The sequence below is a fragment of the Amyelois transitella genome, chromosome 31 (assembly GCF_032362555.1).
Source record: "Amyelois transitella isolate CPQ chromosome 31, ilAmyTran1.1, whole genome shotgun sequence".
Lineage (NCBI taxonomy): Eukaryota > Metazoa > Arthropoda > Insecta > Lepidoptera > Pyralidae > Amyelois > Amyelois transitella.
In genome coordinates this window covers 2,328,013-2,346,606 of record NC_083534.1, presented here as the reverse complement: position 1 = coordinate 2,346,606, position 18,594 = coordinate 2,328,013, and the positions used below count along the sequence as shown (strand labels likewise).

Sequence of the window (18,594 nt, the reverse complement as noted above, 5' to 3'; positions counted from 1 at the left end):
TTGAGTACAAATGCATGCCTTTGATTACCCTGAGGTATGCCTCTCGCGCTGGCAACACTTAACTTGAAAAAGTCACTGTCATGGCTGTCAGCGGTCTAACTGAATTGTCAGTAGTTGATTGTTGACAATTTTCATTATAAAATTCTTTTCTATTTATTTAATTTATTAAATGATAATGTATTATGGATATATATATTAGTGTTCATATTTTGAAGTGCGATTTGTATTATATAATCTATAACATCTTATTATAATTTTCAAATGCGGACCTACAATTAAGAATATTTTAACACAACTTTAAAGAATCAAATTACAACGATGGAGTCTCTAAATGCTTGCCGCTGCTGTCTCTCTTCGGGCGTTCACAAAGACTTATTCAAAAGTTACATCTGGCTAGATAAAAAAGAAGTGTATTCTGAAATGCTGCACGAATGTTTTAACATAGTGGTAAGGATAAAAAATCTGTAGAGTTCACAGATCAGGTCAAGAGTACCCGAAGCCGACGAACTTGCATAAACAGATTATTAATATGGATGAAGCGAAATAAGTATGCAAGGATCGTGGAAAGATGTAGTTTTGGTTTACCCCCCTAGGAATATATGTCTTGGAAAGACTGATAGGCCACATTCAGCTGTTGTTCCGGGAAAGAAGCTTAATTTTGTATTGTATGCTAAGTTTACAATGTATGTCTGGACCCATCTAGCAAATGCGTTTGAACAATATGTGAATTGAATAGTTTTTCATTTTTAATTTAATTATATTTCATATTCCTTTCCTATTCCTTGTCCCAATACTGTTAAAGTAAATAAGAAAATCTCTTGTTATAAAAGAGTACATACATACATACATACATACATAAAATCACGCCTCTTTCCCGGAGGGGTAGGCAGAGACTACCTCTTTCCACTTGCCACGATCTCTGCATACTTCTTTCGCTTCGTCCACATTCATAACTCTCTTCATACAAGCTCGGCGGTTTCGGGAAAATAAAAGAGTAATATAGTAGTATTTATTTCTACTATATTAATCTAGGACACTGGAAAATATATTTACAGCACAAAAAAATATAATAATTATTTGTTAAAGACATCTTTTACATGGTCCAACATTGTGAGTAATACCTACTGAACCAATGTTGTACTTAAAAAAACTCAAAATAGATCAATCTAAAAAAAAAACTAATAACTACTTCTTGAACTCTGCACTTCATATTCAATAGTATGAATTATGCCTTCACTCAAATAAGCTGTTAATGTTAAATGATCATGACTGATATTCCAGCTGAGAATGACAGAACACAGCAGTAGCGCCATCTGTGAGGAGTGCATTAAGCTGCTCCGCCGGTCCTGCAGCTTCAAACAGCTCGTGCTGCACAACGAACAGCAGCTTCTGAAGGTGGCAACGGATGTACAAATTAGTGGTATGTACTTATTGACATTTTATTTTTGGCTGGTTATTATGTATGTACTTGCTTTTAGCCACAACTTCGCCCGCGTGATTTAGCGCCATCTACAAAAAGCGACGATATTACCTAGACTCTAGGTGTAAAGGTGGCGATTAATTCAATGCTCTAGGTCCTAGAGCATTGAATTAATCACCACCTTTAAAAGAATACAGATTTTTTTGCTAATACCAAGATAAATATAGTTTTTACCGTGATGAAAAATATCCCTTGTATTTCTTCAGACTTTTAACATAACGTATTATCACGGCTATATTCCCCACCGGGCAGACAGAGCCGACAGTCACCAAAAGACTAAAAGGCCACGCTCAGCTGTTCGGCCTAATGATAGAATTGAGATTTAAATTCAGATTGAGATTTAATTATATATGTATACATACATATATTATTATGTGATATTTCAAGAGGTAACTCATAAAGAGGTAACAAATAAACTCACTTTCGCATTTATTTATATAAGCTGGGTTGCATTTTGTGTCACCTTTTCAAGCACACTTTCATGTTTAAAATATATGTTTGGATTTGTATGGTGGAATATTTTAAAATTTCAGATGAAAAACCCGTTGACATCAAACTGGAGCCACCGCAGAATGACGATGACTCTGATGACTATTTCCTATCAGACGCAGGTATGTTTTATGTGTGGTATGGCAGCATTACCGGCGTCGCGCGTGTCTCGCTGCGAGTGCTGAAGTGGATATGTCAGGTTTTTACACATCTATACTAATATTATAAAGCTGAAGAGTTTGTTTGTTTGAACGCGCTAATCTCAGGAACTACTGGTTCGAATTGAAAAATGCTTTGTGTTGAAAAGACCATTTTTCGAGAAAGGTTTTAGGCTGTACATATAACATCACGCTGCAACTATTAGGAGAGATGAAATAATGGAGAATGTAAAAAAATCGGCGAATTTTTTTTTACATTCATCCTTGAGGGTTTCAATGATGCCCAAAATAACTAATCCACGCGGACGAAGTCGCGGGCACAGCTAGTACGATATATGTAGACTAAATTCTAGAGTGATGATTATGAGGTAACAAAACAACATATAAACTACTTGTTTTATCCAGTTTCAGCAAAGGATGAAGTCGTTGGAAACGTCAAGGTCGAATATGAAGAACCGAAGAAGAAGACGGAGAAGAAAAAAGTTTCCGTGAAGAAATCTGGAAAGAAAGAAACTTGGCAGTCGCAGAAAATCAAAACATTAGTCAACAGGCTCACCACTTCTATAAGTAAGTTGTTTTACTCTTTCTTCTATACTAATATTATATAGAGTTTGTTTGTTTCTTTGTTTGAACGCGCTAATCTCAGGAAATACTGGTTCGAATTAAAAAATTCTTTTTGTGTTGAATAGATTATTTATCGAGGAAGGCTTTAGGTTATATAACATCACGCTGCAACAATAAGGAGAGAAGAAATAATGAAAAATGTGAAAAAAAAACGGGGAAAACTGTACAGGGTGACATTTAAAACAACTGCATCCTTTTAAACATAGACTATACCCATGCTTCTGTGCCGTTTGAGCCTATTTTTATTTAAATTAAACGTCATCATTTTCACATTTTAAAAACCCTCAAAAACTACGTCACACGCACAAAAAGAAATTAAAACTAAATATGTAAATAAATGTCTGAAAAATAAATTATTTTTCTAGTATCAAGATCAAGTAAAGTACAGAGTTGTCGAGATCGCTCAGCTCAGTGATATTACGTATTTAGGATCGTGGATTTTGATACTTTTATTTTTTTTCGTACTTTCTGAAATATGAACCGATATTTTTCTTTTAAAGTTTTTAAATATCCTTGAGATGAGTAAACTTAACAGTTAAATTAATGCAGTTGAATTAAAAGTCACCCTGTATATCTTTGAGGGCTTCAATGATGCCCAAAATAACTATTTCACGCGGATGAAGTCGCGGGCACAGCTATTAATGATAACTTCTTTTAACATAAAAATGTCTCGTCTTTATCCCTCAAATGTAAGACAGACTAGTCTGAAAGGCCACATTCAGCTGGATGCATCCCGGAATGGATGGAATCTTGGGATATTTCGTCTTACATACATTTATTCTTCACAAATCACGCCTCTTTCGCTTCATCCGCATTACTCTCTTCATGCAAGCTTGTCGGTTTAGAGTAAATTCTTCTCTATACCTTTCTTTAGAAAGTCTCTGAAGAACACGAAAAGAATAATCCCAAGTTTCTGAGCTATTGAACTGAATGTGACCTTCGAGTTTTTCGATACTATTGGCTCTGTCAGCTCCGCAAGGTACATAAACTTGTGTTACGTTAATTCAATAAAATTTATATGTTTTTTTAGATTCGACGGACCCGCCAGACAAGAGGAAAAGCAGCAGGGCAGTCAAGGCCAGCAAGTCCAAATTGACCATATCTCGTGACAATGACAGTAAAATAAATATAACCTGGACTGCGACCAACAATCAACACAAAATCAAACACCGAGAAAATCTTATGACTATATTAAAATACTCGAATGCTTTACCGTTCAAAAACAAGAATCTTTTGGGTTACCAGTGCGGATATTGCGACAGTACTTACCCAGATCCGTTGGATTTGAGAAGTCACACGGATTCTAATCATAAAATGGAGCGGCTCGAGTACAAGGCGAATTTCGACTTTGAATACAACGTGAAACTGGATATAACAGACTTGGTGTGCACGTTATGTGACGAGAGGAAAGACGATCTCGCCAAATTAAAAGAGCATTTAATGAAAACCCATGAGAAAATCATCCATGAAGATATTAAGGACCACTTGCAGCAGTTCAAGTTGAAGAAAGGCGAAGTGTACGACTGCGCTATGTGTTCAGCCACTTACGAGACTTTCAAGATGTTGAAACAACACATGAACAAACATTACAGGAACTACACGTGCAGCAATTGTGATACGTCATTTGCGACCAGAAGATCTTTGAACGCCCACCGAGTCACTCACCAGGAGGGCAGTTTCAAATGTGATCATTGCGAGAAAGTATTTTCCAACAAGACAAAAAAGCATTATCACGAGAAAACTAAACATTTGGGTAACCGCAGCATCGCTAACTGTCCGTACTGCAATGAGTCATTCCGGAGTTACTATCAGCGTAATCAACATTTGATCAAAGTGCACAATTCTGAAACTCCGTACAAGTGTAACGTTTGCGACAAGGAGTACGCGTTGAAATCTCTTCTGATGTATCATATAAAGAAGAGTCATTTGATGGAACGGAACTGTCAGTGTACGGAGTGTGGCTATAGGTTTTTCAGTAAGAAAGCGCTCAAAGCTCATATGGTGAAACATACCGGAGAGCGGACATTCTCATGTGAAGTGTGTCATAAGTCGTATGCCAGGAAATATACCTTGAGGGAACATATGCGAATACACAATAACGATAGGAGGTTTAAGTGTGAGGTCTGCGGGTTGTCGTTCGTGCAGAAATGCAGTCTGAAAAGCCATTTGCTGTCGAATCATGGTATCACAATGGCCGCTTGTGACATTACTTCTGTGTCGTAAATTATCAAAGCCCCAGTATCACGAGCTAAGGCTGATTTCATAGTCAGCGACGGCCTCACGCGTGCGGTTACAATTTCACTACATAGTATATAGTAACGCAGTTCAAATGCGCCGGTCGTTTTAACAAGATACGCGCAAGGAAGTTCGTTTCTCATTATGCCTTGCCCGGACCGAACTCGGGACCTCCGGTGTCACAGACAAGCACTACCGATGCGCCACAGAGGCCATCTTGAATTCCAGGAAAAATATGTCTTATATTTGAAACTTTGTGTTTTGTCTACCTATGTTCATACAAGACAGACTTTGGAATAGAAATGTTCTTTGGAAAATGAAGAGAGAATTATGAGAAAATCAACGTCTCTGTTAGGGTCGGAGAGTATCGTGGAAAACGATTCAGGATTTCCGGTATTGTGACGTATAGATAGATGTCGCCACAAGTCATTGAATTTGTAAATAGCGGGCGAAACAAGTTACTTTTAATGTGACTTAGATTATGTTAATCTGTGATAGAGTGCTATGTACATGAAGTATCATATTTGTATTTATGCTTTACATATAAATTTTACTTAATAAAATTAAGTTAATTTATTTGCTTGTTTTTTTTAATATCTCATATTTTTTAAACAAATATACAAAGGAAGTGTGAATGGGGCTGTTGGTGTGGGAAGGCCTAGACGAACGTACCTTGATCAAATCGGAGACGTTCTAGCAAAGGGTCAGGTCAAGAGTACCCGAAACCGACGAGCTTGCATGAAGAGTTATGAATGTGGATGAAGCGAAATAAGTGTGCAGGGATCGTGGCAAGTGGAAAGATGTGTTCTCTGCCTACCCCTCCGGGAAAGAGGCGTGATTTATGTACATATGTATGTCATATTCTCCCCGATATACCTATGCTTATAGCTGAACGTGGCCATTCAGACTTTTTAAGACTGTTGGCTCTGTCTACTCCGCAAGGGATATAGCCGTGACCATATGAAGGTATATATATGCTCACTTTCCATGCGAGTTTAATAGCGGAGAAAAAACAAGGCTGGTACCGACTGCTTCCCGTGCCAATTGTACAAAGCAATAAAGGGAAAAGCTAAGTAAATTGAATTTCTTCTTTAAGGCGATGTTATAGCAACCTAGATGCTAGGAACGTCACGATGTATGTCATGTTTGTAGTGGTATTTGAGAGTAATAAACTATATTTATAAATAAAATCTTTTATTGTAACAAATAATAAATAGGACTTATACAATTTCAAACAAAACACTGGAAGAACTATATTAATCAACATATTACTTTAAATCATTCATTTATACACAAAATTTGACCAAGGCATTCCTTCTATTAGGATCGTGGCGACAGGGAAATAGTTTGAACATCAACCGATGCTCTTACGGCGAGGGAAAACCTCGTGAGGAAACCTGCACATTCAGGCAACTGGATGTGTAACCATGACCGATCCAATACAGGTTAGGTTTCCCTGCAAATGTTGCGGAGGTCTGATGGGAGTTGCTTCGTGTTAAAACCTGACTCACCCAATCCAGGATCCACGGTCAAATGCATACCCCGGGCTCCTCTCCAGAGTCGTGAGGACAAAGCCGGGAGGAAGAAGATATTATATCCAAGATATCTGAAACACTAGGCTAAGGTTATGACGTGATGACGTCACAATTCCAACGTTCAATTCCCTATAATAGAGGAATGCCTTAATCAAAATACAACCAATTTCAAATACAAAGAACAATCTAGCGCTCTATTTAAATTTATAAAAAGTTTGATGTAAATAAACCTTATTTAATACAATATAACACTATAATATAATATTATATATATATATTAATATTATATATATACGTATTTACATTTTTAGCAAAGCTAAGAAACGGCTGGATGTACTGAAAACTACAATACAATTTATTGCAATTCTTTCCGATGAAATGTTACGCACAAAATAATATTGAAATCGCAGTAGCGCGATATGATACAACCATCTAACGGTAACATATAAACAGTAAAACTTAATAGAACTTTATTGCACCTAAAATAATAACGCCACAAGGCATTAGAACATACGGATAGACCATAACGTCATTATCCTAATCACAAATCAGTTTGATTAGGATAATCACGCTATGATCTTTTCACATTTGATATGAATAAATTTTGCATACATTTTTTCGTATTAAATTTATTTTTAATCCAGATAAAAAAATATTTGTAACAACTATAAATAAATAATATGGTGTCCACAGCTTTACCTTACACGTAAGCGTGTTAGTAATTACTAGCTATGCCCGCGACTTCGCCCGCGTGGAATAGTTATTTTGGGTATCATCGAAGCCCTCAAGGAGGAATAATTTTCCCCGTTTTTTTACATTCTCCATTATTTCATCGCTCCTAATAGTTGCAGCGTGATGGTAAACTTAAGCTTCCTCGATAAGTGGTCTAATAAACATGGAAAGAATTTTTCAATTCGAACCAGTAGTTCCAGAGATTAGGGCGTTCAAACAAACAAACAAACTCTTCAGCTTTATAATATTAGTATAGATTTTTCGAGAACACGGTTGTGCCACCAGGGCAACAAAAGACAGATTTTTTCTAAAACAGCGAAATTATCTTTAGATTTTAACGTATCAAAGTGGTTTTCTTTTATAATAAAAAAAATCAACTACTTAATATTCGGTCACGTCACGAGGCAGGGCCACCAGGGCCACCTTAAAAAAGCGAAAAAGTTTAACTCACGTCAAACAATATGACTTTTTACGGCAGAAATAGCCTACAGAAATTGTCCTATTGAAGTGAACAAAAAAAAATAAATAAGATTATCTAGTCCCAACAAAACCACTTTTAACTAATAAGTTAATTTTGTTAAACTACCCTCAATATCTTACGGGCTAATTATATCAGCTCTAGCGGATTCGAACTCCGCTAAAGTAATCCCATGATTGGACAGCATGTGACTCTTTAAGCTACACTTCTGAACGAACGCCAGCCCACAAACTCCACATTTGAAACGCCTGTCATTATTATGTATCCTCATATGCTCCCTCAGAGTTTTCTTCCTAGCGTACGCTTTATGGCACACCGTGCATTTATACACTCTCTCACCGTTATGCTTAATCATATGTTCATCTAAAGACTGTTTAATGAAAAATCCCTGACCGCACTCCGCGCAGATATGATTACGCTCCATTAAATGCACTTTTTTTATATGAGACGTCAATTTCGACTTCAAAATGAACGATTTATCACATATATTGCACTTGTAAGACGCGGCCGCGGTGTTGTGCTCTTGAAACATGTGTCTGTTCCTCTGATAGTAACTCGTGAACGATTTGTCGCAATGCGGACAGTTGGTTGTATAACGGGCACTCGTGTTATGCGTGTATTTCTCGTGACACACTTTCCTCACGCGTGTACTGAAAACTTTATCGCAAAACGTACACTTGAATGTCCCCAACTCGTGCGTCCTTTGATGGTTCTTAAGTCTATGTTTGTTTATAAACCCCAGATCGCAAACATCACATATGTAGTTCCTATAATGGCCGTTCATATGTTGTAACAACATTTTGAACGTTTCGAACGTGGAGTGACACAATGCGCAATTCATTATGTCGTCGGCCGTTAGTTTGAATTCCAATATATAATCGTATACGTCCGGATAAAATTTTATATCGTGCTCCTTGACCAAATGTGTTTTCAGATTCGATATAACATCGACATTCGTGTTACAAATGTTGCATTTTAGATTAGTGATGTCCATTTTTATCGACAAGTTGTTCTTGTCTATGCGTTTGTTGTCGTTCAGCTCTGAATTCTTGTGAGTGTCTTGTGTGTGAATGCGCAAGTCTTCGGGGTTCTTATACGTTTCTTTGCAGTACGCGCAGACTATGCCCGACAGAGTTTTGTTGGAAAATGGCGTCGCATTTGAGTATTTGAGTACGTTTTCAATGTTGAGTTTGTGCTTCTTGTTCTCGCTGAGGAAGCGGATGTCGGAAATGACCGGACTTTTCAACTTCTCCGAGAGCGCCCTGAGAGATATTTTCAAAGGGCCCGTCAGCATCTTCTTCGCTTTGCGATCTGAAAACAATAAAATAATTACTAGGTGACGCCGTGCCGTGTGGATCCCGGCACCAATAAAAAAAGAAAGAAGAAGAATTGGGCCACTCCATCTCGTTCCCATGGATGTCGTAAAAGGCGATAAAGGTTAGGCTTATTAACTTGGGATTCTTTTTTTAGGCGATGGGCTAGCAACCTGTCATTATTTGAATCTCAATTCTGTCATTAAGCCAAACAGGTGAACGTGGCCTATCAGTCTTTTCAAATTGTTGGCTCTGTCTACCCCGCAAGGGATGTATGCTTACGAGTTTGGCGTCGGAGGAAGGGGGCTCGGAAGCGACTATATTTATGTTGTAGTCAGCTAGCTACCAAATCTGCTATTTCATTAAATTACATCTTGTTTAATCAACTTTTATACATACATACATACCTATATAAAATCACGCCTTTTTCCCAGAGCGGTAGACAGAGACTACATTTTTCCACTTGCCACGATCTTTGCATACGTCTTTCGCTTCATTCACATTTATAAATGAATCAACATTTAACCTAGTAATGAACGGTAAAAACTTTCGTGGGATTTGCGAAAAACCTGTATTCTTTTGTAGTTGACGTTAAATTCATCCCTTTTGTGTAGGTGGCGTTTAAATCGATGCCTATTGTAAGTGGTGCTAATTTCGTCGCTTTTATATTAAGTGACATTAAAATTTCAATTCGTCGCTTTTTACTATAAATGGCGCAAAAATCCCCCCGTCAATGCTGCGGACAAAAGCGTAAGTGAAGATATAATTAATCACTCACCGTGACTCTTCTTCAGATCCAGCTTTCTGCTGGTCTTCTTCTTCTTCTTCTTCGCCGCGACGTCCGAGAAGCCCAGTATCTCCGCCAGATTCTTATCGTCCTCGTCCTTCATGTCGTAATCTGAGTATTCTTCTTTTAATTCTAGAGAATAGAGGAAATAAAACGTATTGTGGGCGCAATTCTTCTCTTCCCGTGCAGATTAGGCAAACATACATACATACATATAATCACGTCTATATCATTGCGGGGAAGGCAGAGCCAACAGTCTTAAAAAGACTGATAGGCCACGTTCAGCTATTTGGCTTTAAGATAGAATTGAGATTCAAATAGTGACAGGTCGCTAGCCCATCGCCTAAAAGAAGAATCCCAAGTTTATAAGCCCACCCCTTAGTCGCCTTTTATGACATCCATGGGAGAGAGATAAAGTGCTCCTATTCTTTTTTCTATTGGTGCCGGGAACCACACGGCACCCTTATTTCGTTGGGTTTCTTCTTTTAGGGGATTGGCTAGCAACCTGTCACTATTTGAATCTTATTAACATCATTTAGCAGTACAGCTGAATGTGGCTTTGTTAGTCTGTTGGCTCTGTCTACCCTGCTAGGGATATAGTTATTATATGTATGTTTTCCACTTCCTCCAGACTTAAGTCCCAGTTCCATCCCTATTCCACCACTTTGGAGAGTAACTCGGTGTATGCCATTGACCATGGATCCTAGATTGAGTCAGGTTTTTATCATGAAGCACCTCCCATCTGACCTCTACAACCTTTGCAGGAGAACCTAACCCATATTGGATTGATCATGGTTACCCATCAAGTCGCCTGAATGTGCCAATGTCCTAGATGTTTTCCCCTTAATATAAGAGCATTGGTCAGTATTCAAACTAATGTACGTGATTATAAGTATGTATGTTACCCATGAAAAATATGTCGTTCTCGTCATCGGGATCCGTTACCTCTTCTTTGACAATAGCCGCCTTCTCATCTGTAATGGAGATCAAACAAAATTATCACCTGTTAACTTTGACTTGGGACTTTACTATGCAAAAAAACAAAAAATTTACAATGTAATTTTTAACCATTTTTTTGGTTGCTTGGGGCTAAGCAAAAGTTAACGCCATTATGTTAATGTATGTTCACATGAACATACCTTAAATAATCGCTTTATAGTTATTTAAATTGAAACATAATATATGGGTATATTCTCTGGAAAAATTATAAGCATCCACCTGTTTATATTAATATTCAGCAAAAAATACGACAAAAAAAAACTAATAATGTGGGTATTGTAAACCTTAATTATATATATTTTTAATTTCTAACATTTGTTGTTATAGCACCAACGAAAATACAATATGTACAACAAAATTAACATACATAACTTGATTTAATTGAATTAATTTGATTTAAAATGGAGTACATTACTTGATTGATTTTAATGTGAATATGGATGATTTTGTATTTTCTCTTGTATTATGGGCCTATCAGTAGCCTGAAATAAATGGATTTTATTTTATTTATTTTATAACTCATTTGTAAATGGAGTTGGGATTTGAACCTGTACCATTATTACATTCACCAACACTAAATTTAAGCAGAAAGTGAATCAAAGAACAGAATAGAATAGAATAGATTTATTTTCAAAATTGGACACAACGTATCACTTATTGACGTCACATCACTTAAATCTAATTATAACTAAAACCGCTTCCAAAGCACATATGAAATCAAGAGGCGGAACAAACTACACTAGACAAAAGAAATGTCACCTTTGATGTCAACTCCAGCCGTGAGTGTCTTCTGGAACTCCTTCTGACACTGTTGCACTTGCTGCTTGAACTCGTACGAGTCTCGTAGCCGAGTGACGCATGTCTCACATATACCACTGTCACGTTCGACATCACTGAGTTTAAGCTGAAAGTTATAAAATAATTAGTAGTTATTAATAATGACATGAGGCAAGTTTTCATATATTTATGACCAAGTTTTAAAATTATCTAAATTCTGCCCCTTCACATTCAGCTGATTTGGGTCCGCAAGTTTTTTGGGGGGAGATCTGGGATATAGGCAAGATCTGGGATATATTCTGTATTGTATTCTATGGTTTCAAGGGCATTTTGGCAGGTCCAATACATACATATGATATGATTTATTTTGAGATGTGTGGTTCTCAGCACAAAAAAAAAATAGGACCACTCCATCTCTTTCCCATGGATGTCGTTAAAGGCTTTTAAACTTGGAAGTCTCCTATTAGGCAATGGGCTGGCAAGCTGTCACTATTTGTACTATCTCAATTCTACTATAAGCCAAACAGGTGAACGTGGTCTTTCCGAGACCGTTAGCTCTGTCTACCCCGCAAGGGATATAGACGTGATTGTATAGTATGTATGTATGATTAATTTTACCGCGATGAAATAATATGAACAAAAGACCTTACTTGCTTCATTTTGGATCTTGAAGTCGAGATAAGAGAACAATAAAAGCTTTTAAATTAATTAATAAACAGATATGTACATGATTTAGAAAACAAAAATCTTACATGAATTTCAAAGCATTCCTTTAGCATATCAGCGTAAACTTCGGTTCTTCCGAGGTATTTGTATATTTGCTTCAGATCTTTGTCTGGAGGTCGGATAAGGCAGCATCGACACGGCGTTTTACTCATAATTATTAAACTAAATAAATATTAAATATAATTGATGAAATTGCCTTTTATTCCACAAAAGAATTTATTTATTTATTTTTATTTTGTCCCACAAATATTGACATTGACAACTGACAAAACAAACATGTCATTTCTACAATTAGGTAACTAATGTCAATATGTTTTTTTACTCTAGCCAAGTTAAGTTATTTATTTGATTGTTACAAAAACGTGGCCCTAAAAAGAGCAAATGGAGAGAGAGTGAGCAGCAACGTACGATGCTGTTTTTATCACGCGAAAAACTATCACTGTTTCGCTTTTAATTATGACGTAAACAGGGGCTGCGATAGTTTTTCGCAGTCTGGTAAAATGTACTCACACTAAAGAGGATCAAATAAAAAAATGAAAACAGACTTCAAAAACACCAAAAAGCTAAAACAAAAATTGAAAATTACTTAAATAAATAATCGTACCTTCTTTTTAATTATATTTAGGGTTTTTGTGGTTTTTCGAAGATGGCTTTAAAATTTTTTTTTTGTTAAGATGTGTGTAAGCGTTGCCATAGTTTACATACATACATTTACTCACGTCTATATCCCTTGCGGGGTAGACGGAGCCAACTGTATTGAAAAGGCTGACAGGCCACCTTCATCTGCTTGGCTTAATGATAGAATTAAGATTCAAATAGTGACAGGATGCTAGCCAATCGCCTAAAAAAGAATCCCAAGTTTATAAACGTGTTCCTTAGTCACCTTTAACGACATCCATGGGATATTCCTTTTTTATATTGGGTATATTAGGCAGTGTAAATATCTATGAACAAATGTAATTTATGTGATCTACGCGCTAGATTTTGAATTCGATGGTTAAATTCAATGTTAATAGTCGACTATGGCTGTCAGTACTGGAGTTCCTATCCTTTGCCTACAACAGGCAACACTGGATTTAAGAAAATGGCGGAGCATCGTTTTCCTTTTAGTGGTGATGCTATTTGAAAGAAATAAAATTTTTAAGGTTTATTTAGTATTGTGTTAGTTGATGTAAATATAGAAAATGGACTCTAGAATAAACAATGGCATTTGCCGGTGTTGTGCTTCAGAAGGAACTTTTAAAGATTTGGCAACCACCTATCATTGGATGGGCGAGGAAGAAATTTATGCCGAAATGTTGAAAGAATGTTTTGATATTCAAGTAAGTTTCAATATTATTCAACTGCTTGTATTATAAAACTTTTACTAGAAAGAACTTGCCACTTTCCCACAAACCAAATTATTGATCATGTACCTTGTATATCTACATATATTTATGTAAAATAAAAAAGCATCCGGCAGAGTCCTGCATACATATATGTATGTATTATCAGCGTCAATAATTGTTTTATTCAATTTTTAATACTCCTTCCAGTATTATCGTATCGCCACTATATAATTCAGAAGAGTAATTGTAGTGAACAATGGCGTAATTGGAACCATTCAAGTTTTAAATTACATATTTTCCTTCAGCTCAGTGCTGCGGAAGACAGCGAACAAGGCGGTATTTGTGAAGTATGCATCACCCAACTCCGTAATGCATCAAATTTTAAGAAGCAGGTGCTTCATACAGAAAAACAGTTTAAGAAAAGATTGCAGGACAAGCTTTTCAAAAGTAAGTATTGTTTTGTTATTTCTTATACAGTAAGTTTATTAACATACAAACATACATATAATCACGTCAATATATCCTTTGCAGAGTAGTTAGAGCCAACCATCTTAAAAAGACAAAAAGACTGATAGGCCTCATTCTGCTGTTTGACTTAATGGTAGAATTGAGATTCAAATAGTGACAGGTTGCTAGCCTAAAACAAGAATATCAAGTTAATAAGCCTATCCCTTAGTCGCCTTTTACGACATCCTCAGGGAAAGAGATGGAGTGGTCCTATTCTTTTTCTATTGGTGCCGGGAACCACAGCACTAGTATCTTTATTAACTTCATTATAAATAGTCCACCAAGCAGGTTATTGAATGAGAGTTAGTTAGGTTTATTGTAGGTACCTCTGTCAAAAAACCACACAAGACAAAAACAAAACTTATGGGAAAAGGAGGTCTCTATGGATCAGAAAAGGTCACTCGGTGTAGAATGTGTGTAGGGAGGCTCAGAGGGTGGCTTAGTTGTTAAAGCTTTGTTCTCGCAAGTAAATAGTGAGACAGACAGAATTTACTTGCAATCCATCCCTGCTTCACACAGGAAGCATTTATGTATGTACCTACTAGCTGTATTTTGGGCATCATTGAAGCCCTGAAGGATGAATAATTTTCCCCGTTTTTTCACATATTCCATTATTTTGTTCACTCATAATAGTTGCAGCGTGATGTTATATAGCCTAAAGCCTTTCAATTCAATGCAAAAAGAATTTTTCAATTTGAACCAGTAGTTTCTGAGATTACATACATATGGTCACGTCCATATCCCATGCGGGGTAGACAGAGCCAACAGTCTTGAAGACTAAATGGCCACGTTCAGCTATTTCGCTTAATGATAGAATTGAGATTCAAATAGTGACAGGTTGTTAGCCTATCCCTTAGTCGCCTTTTACGACATCGATGGGAAAGACATGGAGTGGTCCTATTCTTTTTTGTATTGGTGCCGGGAACCACACGGCACTTTATGAGATTAGCATGTTCAAACAAACAAACTCTTCAGCTTTATAATCTTAATCTATCTATATATATAAAAGCAAAAAACACTCACTTAGGAATCACGAAATCTCGAAATCTACTAAGCCAATAAAGATGAAATTTGGCAGGAAGGTAGATTTTAATTAGGCGGGATCCGCTAAGAAAGGATTTTTGGAAATTCTATTCCTAAGGGGGTGAAATAGGGGTTGCAAGTTTGTATGTAACTTCGTCATTTTTAGTGTGGGATAATTACTTGAAATTTTAGATTTAAATTTACGCTTAGATTAAAATAATAATCCATTAATTGTATTTTGAAAATTGCATTCTTAAGGGGGTGAAATAGGGTTTGCAAGTTTATATGAAACTTCTGCATTTTTATTGTTGGACACATGAAATTTTAGGTTTTTAACGATTAGATTAAAATAATAATTCATTAATTGGATTTTGAAAATTGTATTCCTAAGGGGGTGAAATAGGGGTTGCAAGTTTGTATGAAACTTCGTCATTTTTAGTATTGGACACCAGAAAATTGTGCTTTAAATTTACGGTTAGATTAAAATAATAATTCATTAATTAGATTTTGCAAATTGTATTTCTAAGGGGGTGAAATAGGGGTTGCAAGTTTGTATGAAACTTCGTCATTTTTAATGTTGGACGCATGAAATTTAAGATTAAAATTAACGGTAAGATTAAAATAATAATTCATTATTAAATTTTGAAAATTGCATTCCTAAGAGGGTGAAATAGGGGTTGCAACTTTGTATGAAACTTTGTCATTTTTAGTGTTGGACACATTAGATTTAAATTCACGATTAGATTAAAATAATTAATTCATTTATTGGATTTTGAAAATTGTATTCCTATAGGAGTGAAATAGGGGTGGTAAGTTTGTATGAAATTTCGTCAATTTTAACGTTGGGCACATGAAATTTTAGAATTAAATTTTGGTTAGTATGAAATAATCATTTAAACATTGGATTTTGAAAACTGAAAAAAACACGGCGAAAAATAAGGGTTGGAAGTTTGTATGAAACTTCGTTTTTTGATGGGTGTCGAAGTGCGAGAAGTCTTAAATATTGGTTAATAAAAAATACGTATCAGTTGCGGAAAGCAGGATGGCATTAAATAGGATGGGATGGGACAGGAGGTTTGGACGGGGCAGGACGGGACAGAACGAGAAGAGACGGGACAAGACGGGAGAAGCCATATGAATTTAAATCCAATATAAACTTAAAACAGTCCCGCTCGATACGGGATTAAAAAATGGGTGAAATTTTATGGCGTATTCTTATAATGTAAAATACATTTGCGCGGGCGAAGCCGCGGGCAAAAGCTAGTATTAGTATAAATAAATTTTCCTTTTCATCAATCGTATCTATTAAAAACTGCATCTTAATCCATTGTGTAGTTTTAAAGATCTAAGCATACATACAGACAGATGAAGCAACCAACTATATACTATGTGATTAGGCATAGACATAAACATATCAAGCCATAAAATAAAAAGACTTCTTCATAATGCATTACTAGTAGGCACTTACTTATTTCTATTTTCAATTCTACAGGTAGCATTGTGAAGGTGGAAGTCCCAGGGCCTGATGACGACGCCCTGGAATCGGACAATGATAACAATGATGATTTCTCGGGCACTGGTCAGTATCTTACACATATGGGGCAGGACGTAAGTCAGATGAGGTGCACTGTCGCACCTGTGCAGATCACCATTTGGACAATGTTACAGCCAAGTTGGTTAACTGTGATGAAATTTCATCAAAATTCAATACAAATACTTTATTTGCTATAATTATGTACCCTACCCTACATTCAAAATGTAAGTTAAACTGTTTTATGTAAAAATTTTGTTTTGAAGGCAACCTATTACACGGGATTATTTATCTGTTTGCTATTTTCTAAAGGTTGACTGCAAGAGAATAGTATTAGCATTTAGACCACCTATTGTACCTTTGAGGCTCAATAAAGTTTTTAAATAAATTAATAAATAAATAACAGCTGTGTTTTGCTCGCATACTTGAGCTGATTTTTTCTGATTATGTCCTCATCTCTCTAGAGAAAAGCCCAGCGTGTGCCTTTTGACCGACCGGACCTGAATTGGGCGAATCATGTTTTATAAACGTACCGAGCATCTGATCTCCGTAACCTTTGCAGAGGAATCTAAACGTAGGCTGCCTTCCTTATGTACATCATATATTATTTTCAGAATACGACGTCCCGATCAAAGAGGAGGAGCCGGCTGACGAGCCGAAGCCCAGAAAGCGGGCGGCCAGGGCGACCACCTCCCGCGCCAAGAAGTCTAAGACCGAGCGCGGTGAAACATCCACGAAACGTAAGTGAATAGTTCTCTTATCCGTGAGGTTGGTTAGGTGTGTACATTGTTTTTGTAAAAAGAGAACTGCCTCCAATCGATATCCTCATTTTTTAAAATAAGGTTGAACTTCTTAAACTATCTCCCAAGTGTAACTGTAGTCACTTTCCTGAAAATAGCATCAAAATCGGTACAGCGAAACACGAGATAATCGCGGACAAACATACATATGTACAGGTGAAACTGAGATCCACTTTTTTTTTGTGAAAGCGGTCAAAAAACGCACTCAAAATTCTGTAGGTATATAATTCTGTATCACTTATTGAAATAAAATGTACAAAATTTATGTCGCGAAATAGACGACATTAATATAAATATTTTTAGCGATTTTAACACAAAGTGTTTATATCAAGAAAGACAAAACCAATTTTTAACAGGTTGATTAACTTGTTTTAACAAGTTCTTCAATCTAAAGATTACAATTGATTTTCTGAGATGCGACAGATTGTTAGCCCGTCGGCAAAACGAATAGGAGTCTCATTTTTATTTTAAAGTTTAATTACAGAGCTGTCATCTCTTTTTGTTACTGAAAAAAATTCTTAATGCTTGTTAGTGGCAGTATTGAACAGTGTGCACAGCCGACCGACCTTACTTTAAATAACATTGGGAAAGCTGACTGAAGTGTTTTTTTTTTACATTACATACATACATATAATAACGGCTATATCCCTTGCCTGGTAGATGGAGCCAACACACTTGAAAAGACTGAAAGGCCATGTTCAGCTGTATGGGTTTACGATGGAATTGAGATTTAAATAGTGACAGGTTGCTAGCCCATCGTCTACAAGAAGAATCACAAGTTAATCAGGCTTCCCCTTATATGAATACATTAGCTGTGCCCGCGACTTCGTCTGCGTGGAATAGTTATATTGAAGCTCTAAATGATGAATAATTTTCACATTCTCCATTTTCTCTTCGCTCCTAATAGTTGCAGCGTGTGTTTTATAGCCTAAAGCCTTCCTCGATAAATGGTCTATTCAAAGCAAAAATAATTTTTCAATTCGAACCAGTAGTTCCTTAGCGCGTTCAAACAAACTCTTCAGCTTTATAATATTAGTATTGATTTAAAATAATCTTCATAAAAGGAATAGAT

At 36.4% G+C, this 18,594-nt stretch overlaps 3 protein-coding genes across 12 annotated transcripts in view; 2 read left to right on the top strand and 1 right to left on the bottom strand.

Moving 5' to 3' along the window:
- The first annotated feature begins 118 nt into the window (after positions 1 to 118).
- Positions 119 to 5,317, top strand: LOC106130077 (zinc finger protein 25). The gene is made up of 5 exons (XM_060953256.1): positions 119 to 447; positions 1,282 to 1,420; positions 2,014 to 2,091; positions 2,533 to 2,694; positions 3,782 to 5,317. The coding sequence occupies exons 1-5, from the start codon at positions 319 to 321 to the stop codon at positions 4,972 to 4,974; spliced, it is 1,701 nt and encodes a 566-aa protein (XP_060809239.1). The 5' UTR covers positions 119 to 318; the 3' UTR covers positions 4,975 to 5,317.
- An 853-nt stretch (positions 5,318 to 6,170) lies between these two features.
- On the bottom strand, positions 6,171 to 12,600 carry LOC106130079 (zinc finger protein 808). Its single transcript, XM_013328842.2, has 5 exons — positions 12,360 to 12,600; positions 11,590 to 11,734; positions 10,737 to 10,805; positions 9,823 to 9,963; positions 6,171 to 9,042 (listed from the first exon to the last, which is right to left on the bottom strand). The coding sequence occupies exons 1-5, from the start codon at positions 12,483 to 12,485 to the stop codon at positions 7,850 to 7,852; spliced, it is 1,674 nt and encodes a 557-aa protein (XP_013184296.2). The 5' UTR covers positions 12,486 to 12,600; the 3' UTR covers positions 6,171 to 7,849.
- A 788-nt stretch (positions 12,601 to 13,388) lies between these two features.
- LOC106130076 (zinc finger protein draculin) overlaps positions 13,389 to 18,594 on the top strand; it is a 37,650-nt gene continuing 32,444 nt past the window's right edge. For all 10 annotated transcript variants that reach the window (XM_060953111.1, XM_060953106.1, XM_060953109.1 and 7 more), the window contains exons 1-4: positions 13,389 to 13,655; positions 13,967 to 14,108; positions 16,684 to 16,770; positions 17,337 to 17,462. In XM_060953111.1, coding sequence (XP_060809094.1) covers positions 13,518 to 13,655; positions 13,967 to 14,108; positions 16,684 to 16,770; positions 17,337 to 17,462 — 493 coding nt within the window. In that variant the 5' untranslated portion in view covers positions 13,389 to 13,517. The remainder of the gene's footprint in view (positions 13,656 to 13,966; positions 14,109 to 16,683; positions 16,771 to 17,336; positions 17,463 to 18,594) is intronic.

What these genes read in the sequence shown, in the direction of transcription:
- LOC106130079 (XM_013328842.2), bottom strand. Translation starts at nt 12,485, where the DNA reads ATGAGTAAAACGCCGTGTCGATGCTGCCTTATCCGACCTCCAGACAAA. An exon ending in AGGAATGCTTTGAAATTCAT is followed by an intron (nt 11,735 to 12,359) that starts GTAAGATTTTTG and finishes TATAACTTTCAG; the next exon opens with CTTAAACTCAGTGATGTCGA. An exon ending in GAACGACATATTTTTCATGG is followed by an intron (nt 9,964 to 10,736) that starts GTAACATACATA and finishes TCTATTCTCTAG; the next exon opens with AATTAAAAGAAGAATACTCA.
- LOC106130077 (XM_060953256.1), top strand. Translation starts at nt 319, where the DNA reads ATGGAGTCTCTAAATGCTTGCCGCTGCTGTCTCTCTTCGGGCGTTCAC. An exon ending in ACGAATGTTTTAACATAGTG is followed by an intron (nt 448 to 1,281) that starts GTAAGGATAAAA and finishes CTGATATTCCAG; the next exon opens with CTGAGAATGACAGAACACAG. An exon ending in AACGGATGTACAAATTAGTG is followed by an intron (nt 1,421 to 2,013) that starts GTATGTACTTAT and finishes TTAAAATTTCAG; the next exon opens with ATGAAAAACCCGTTGACATC.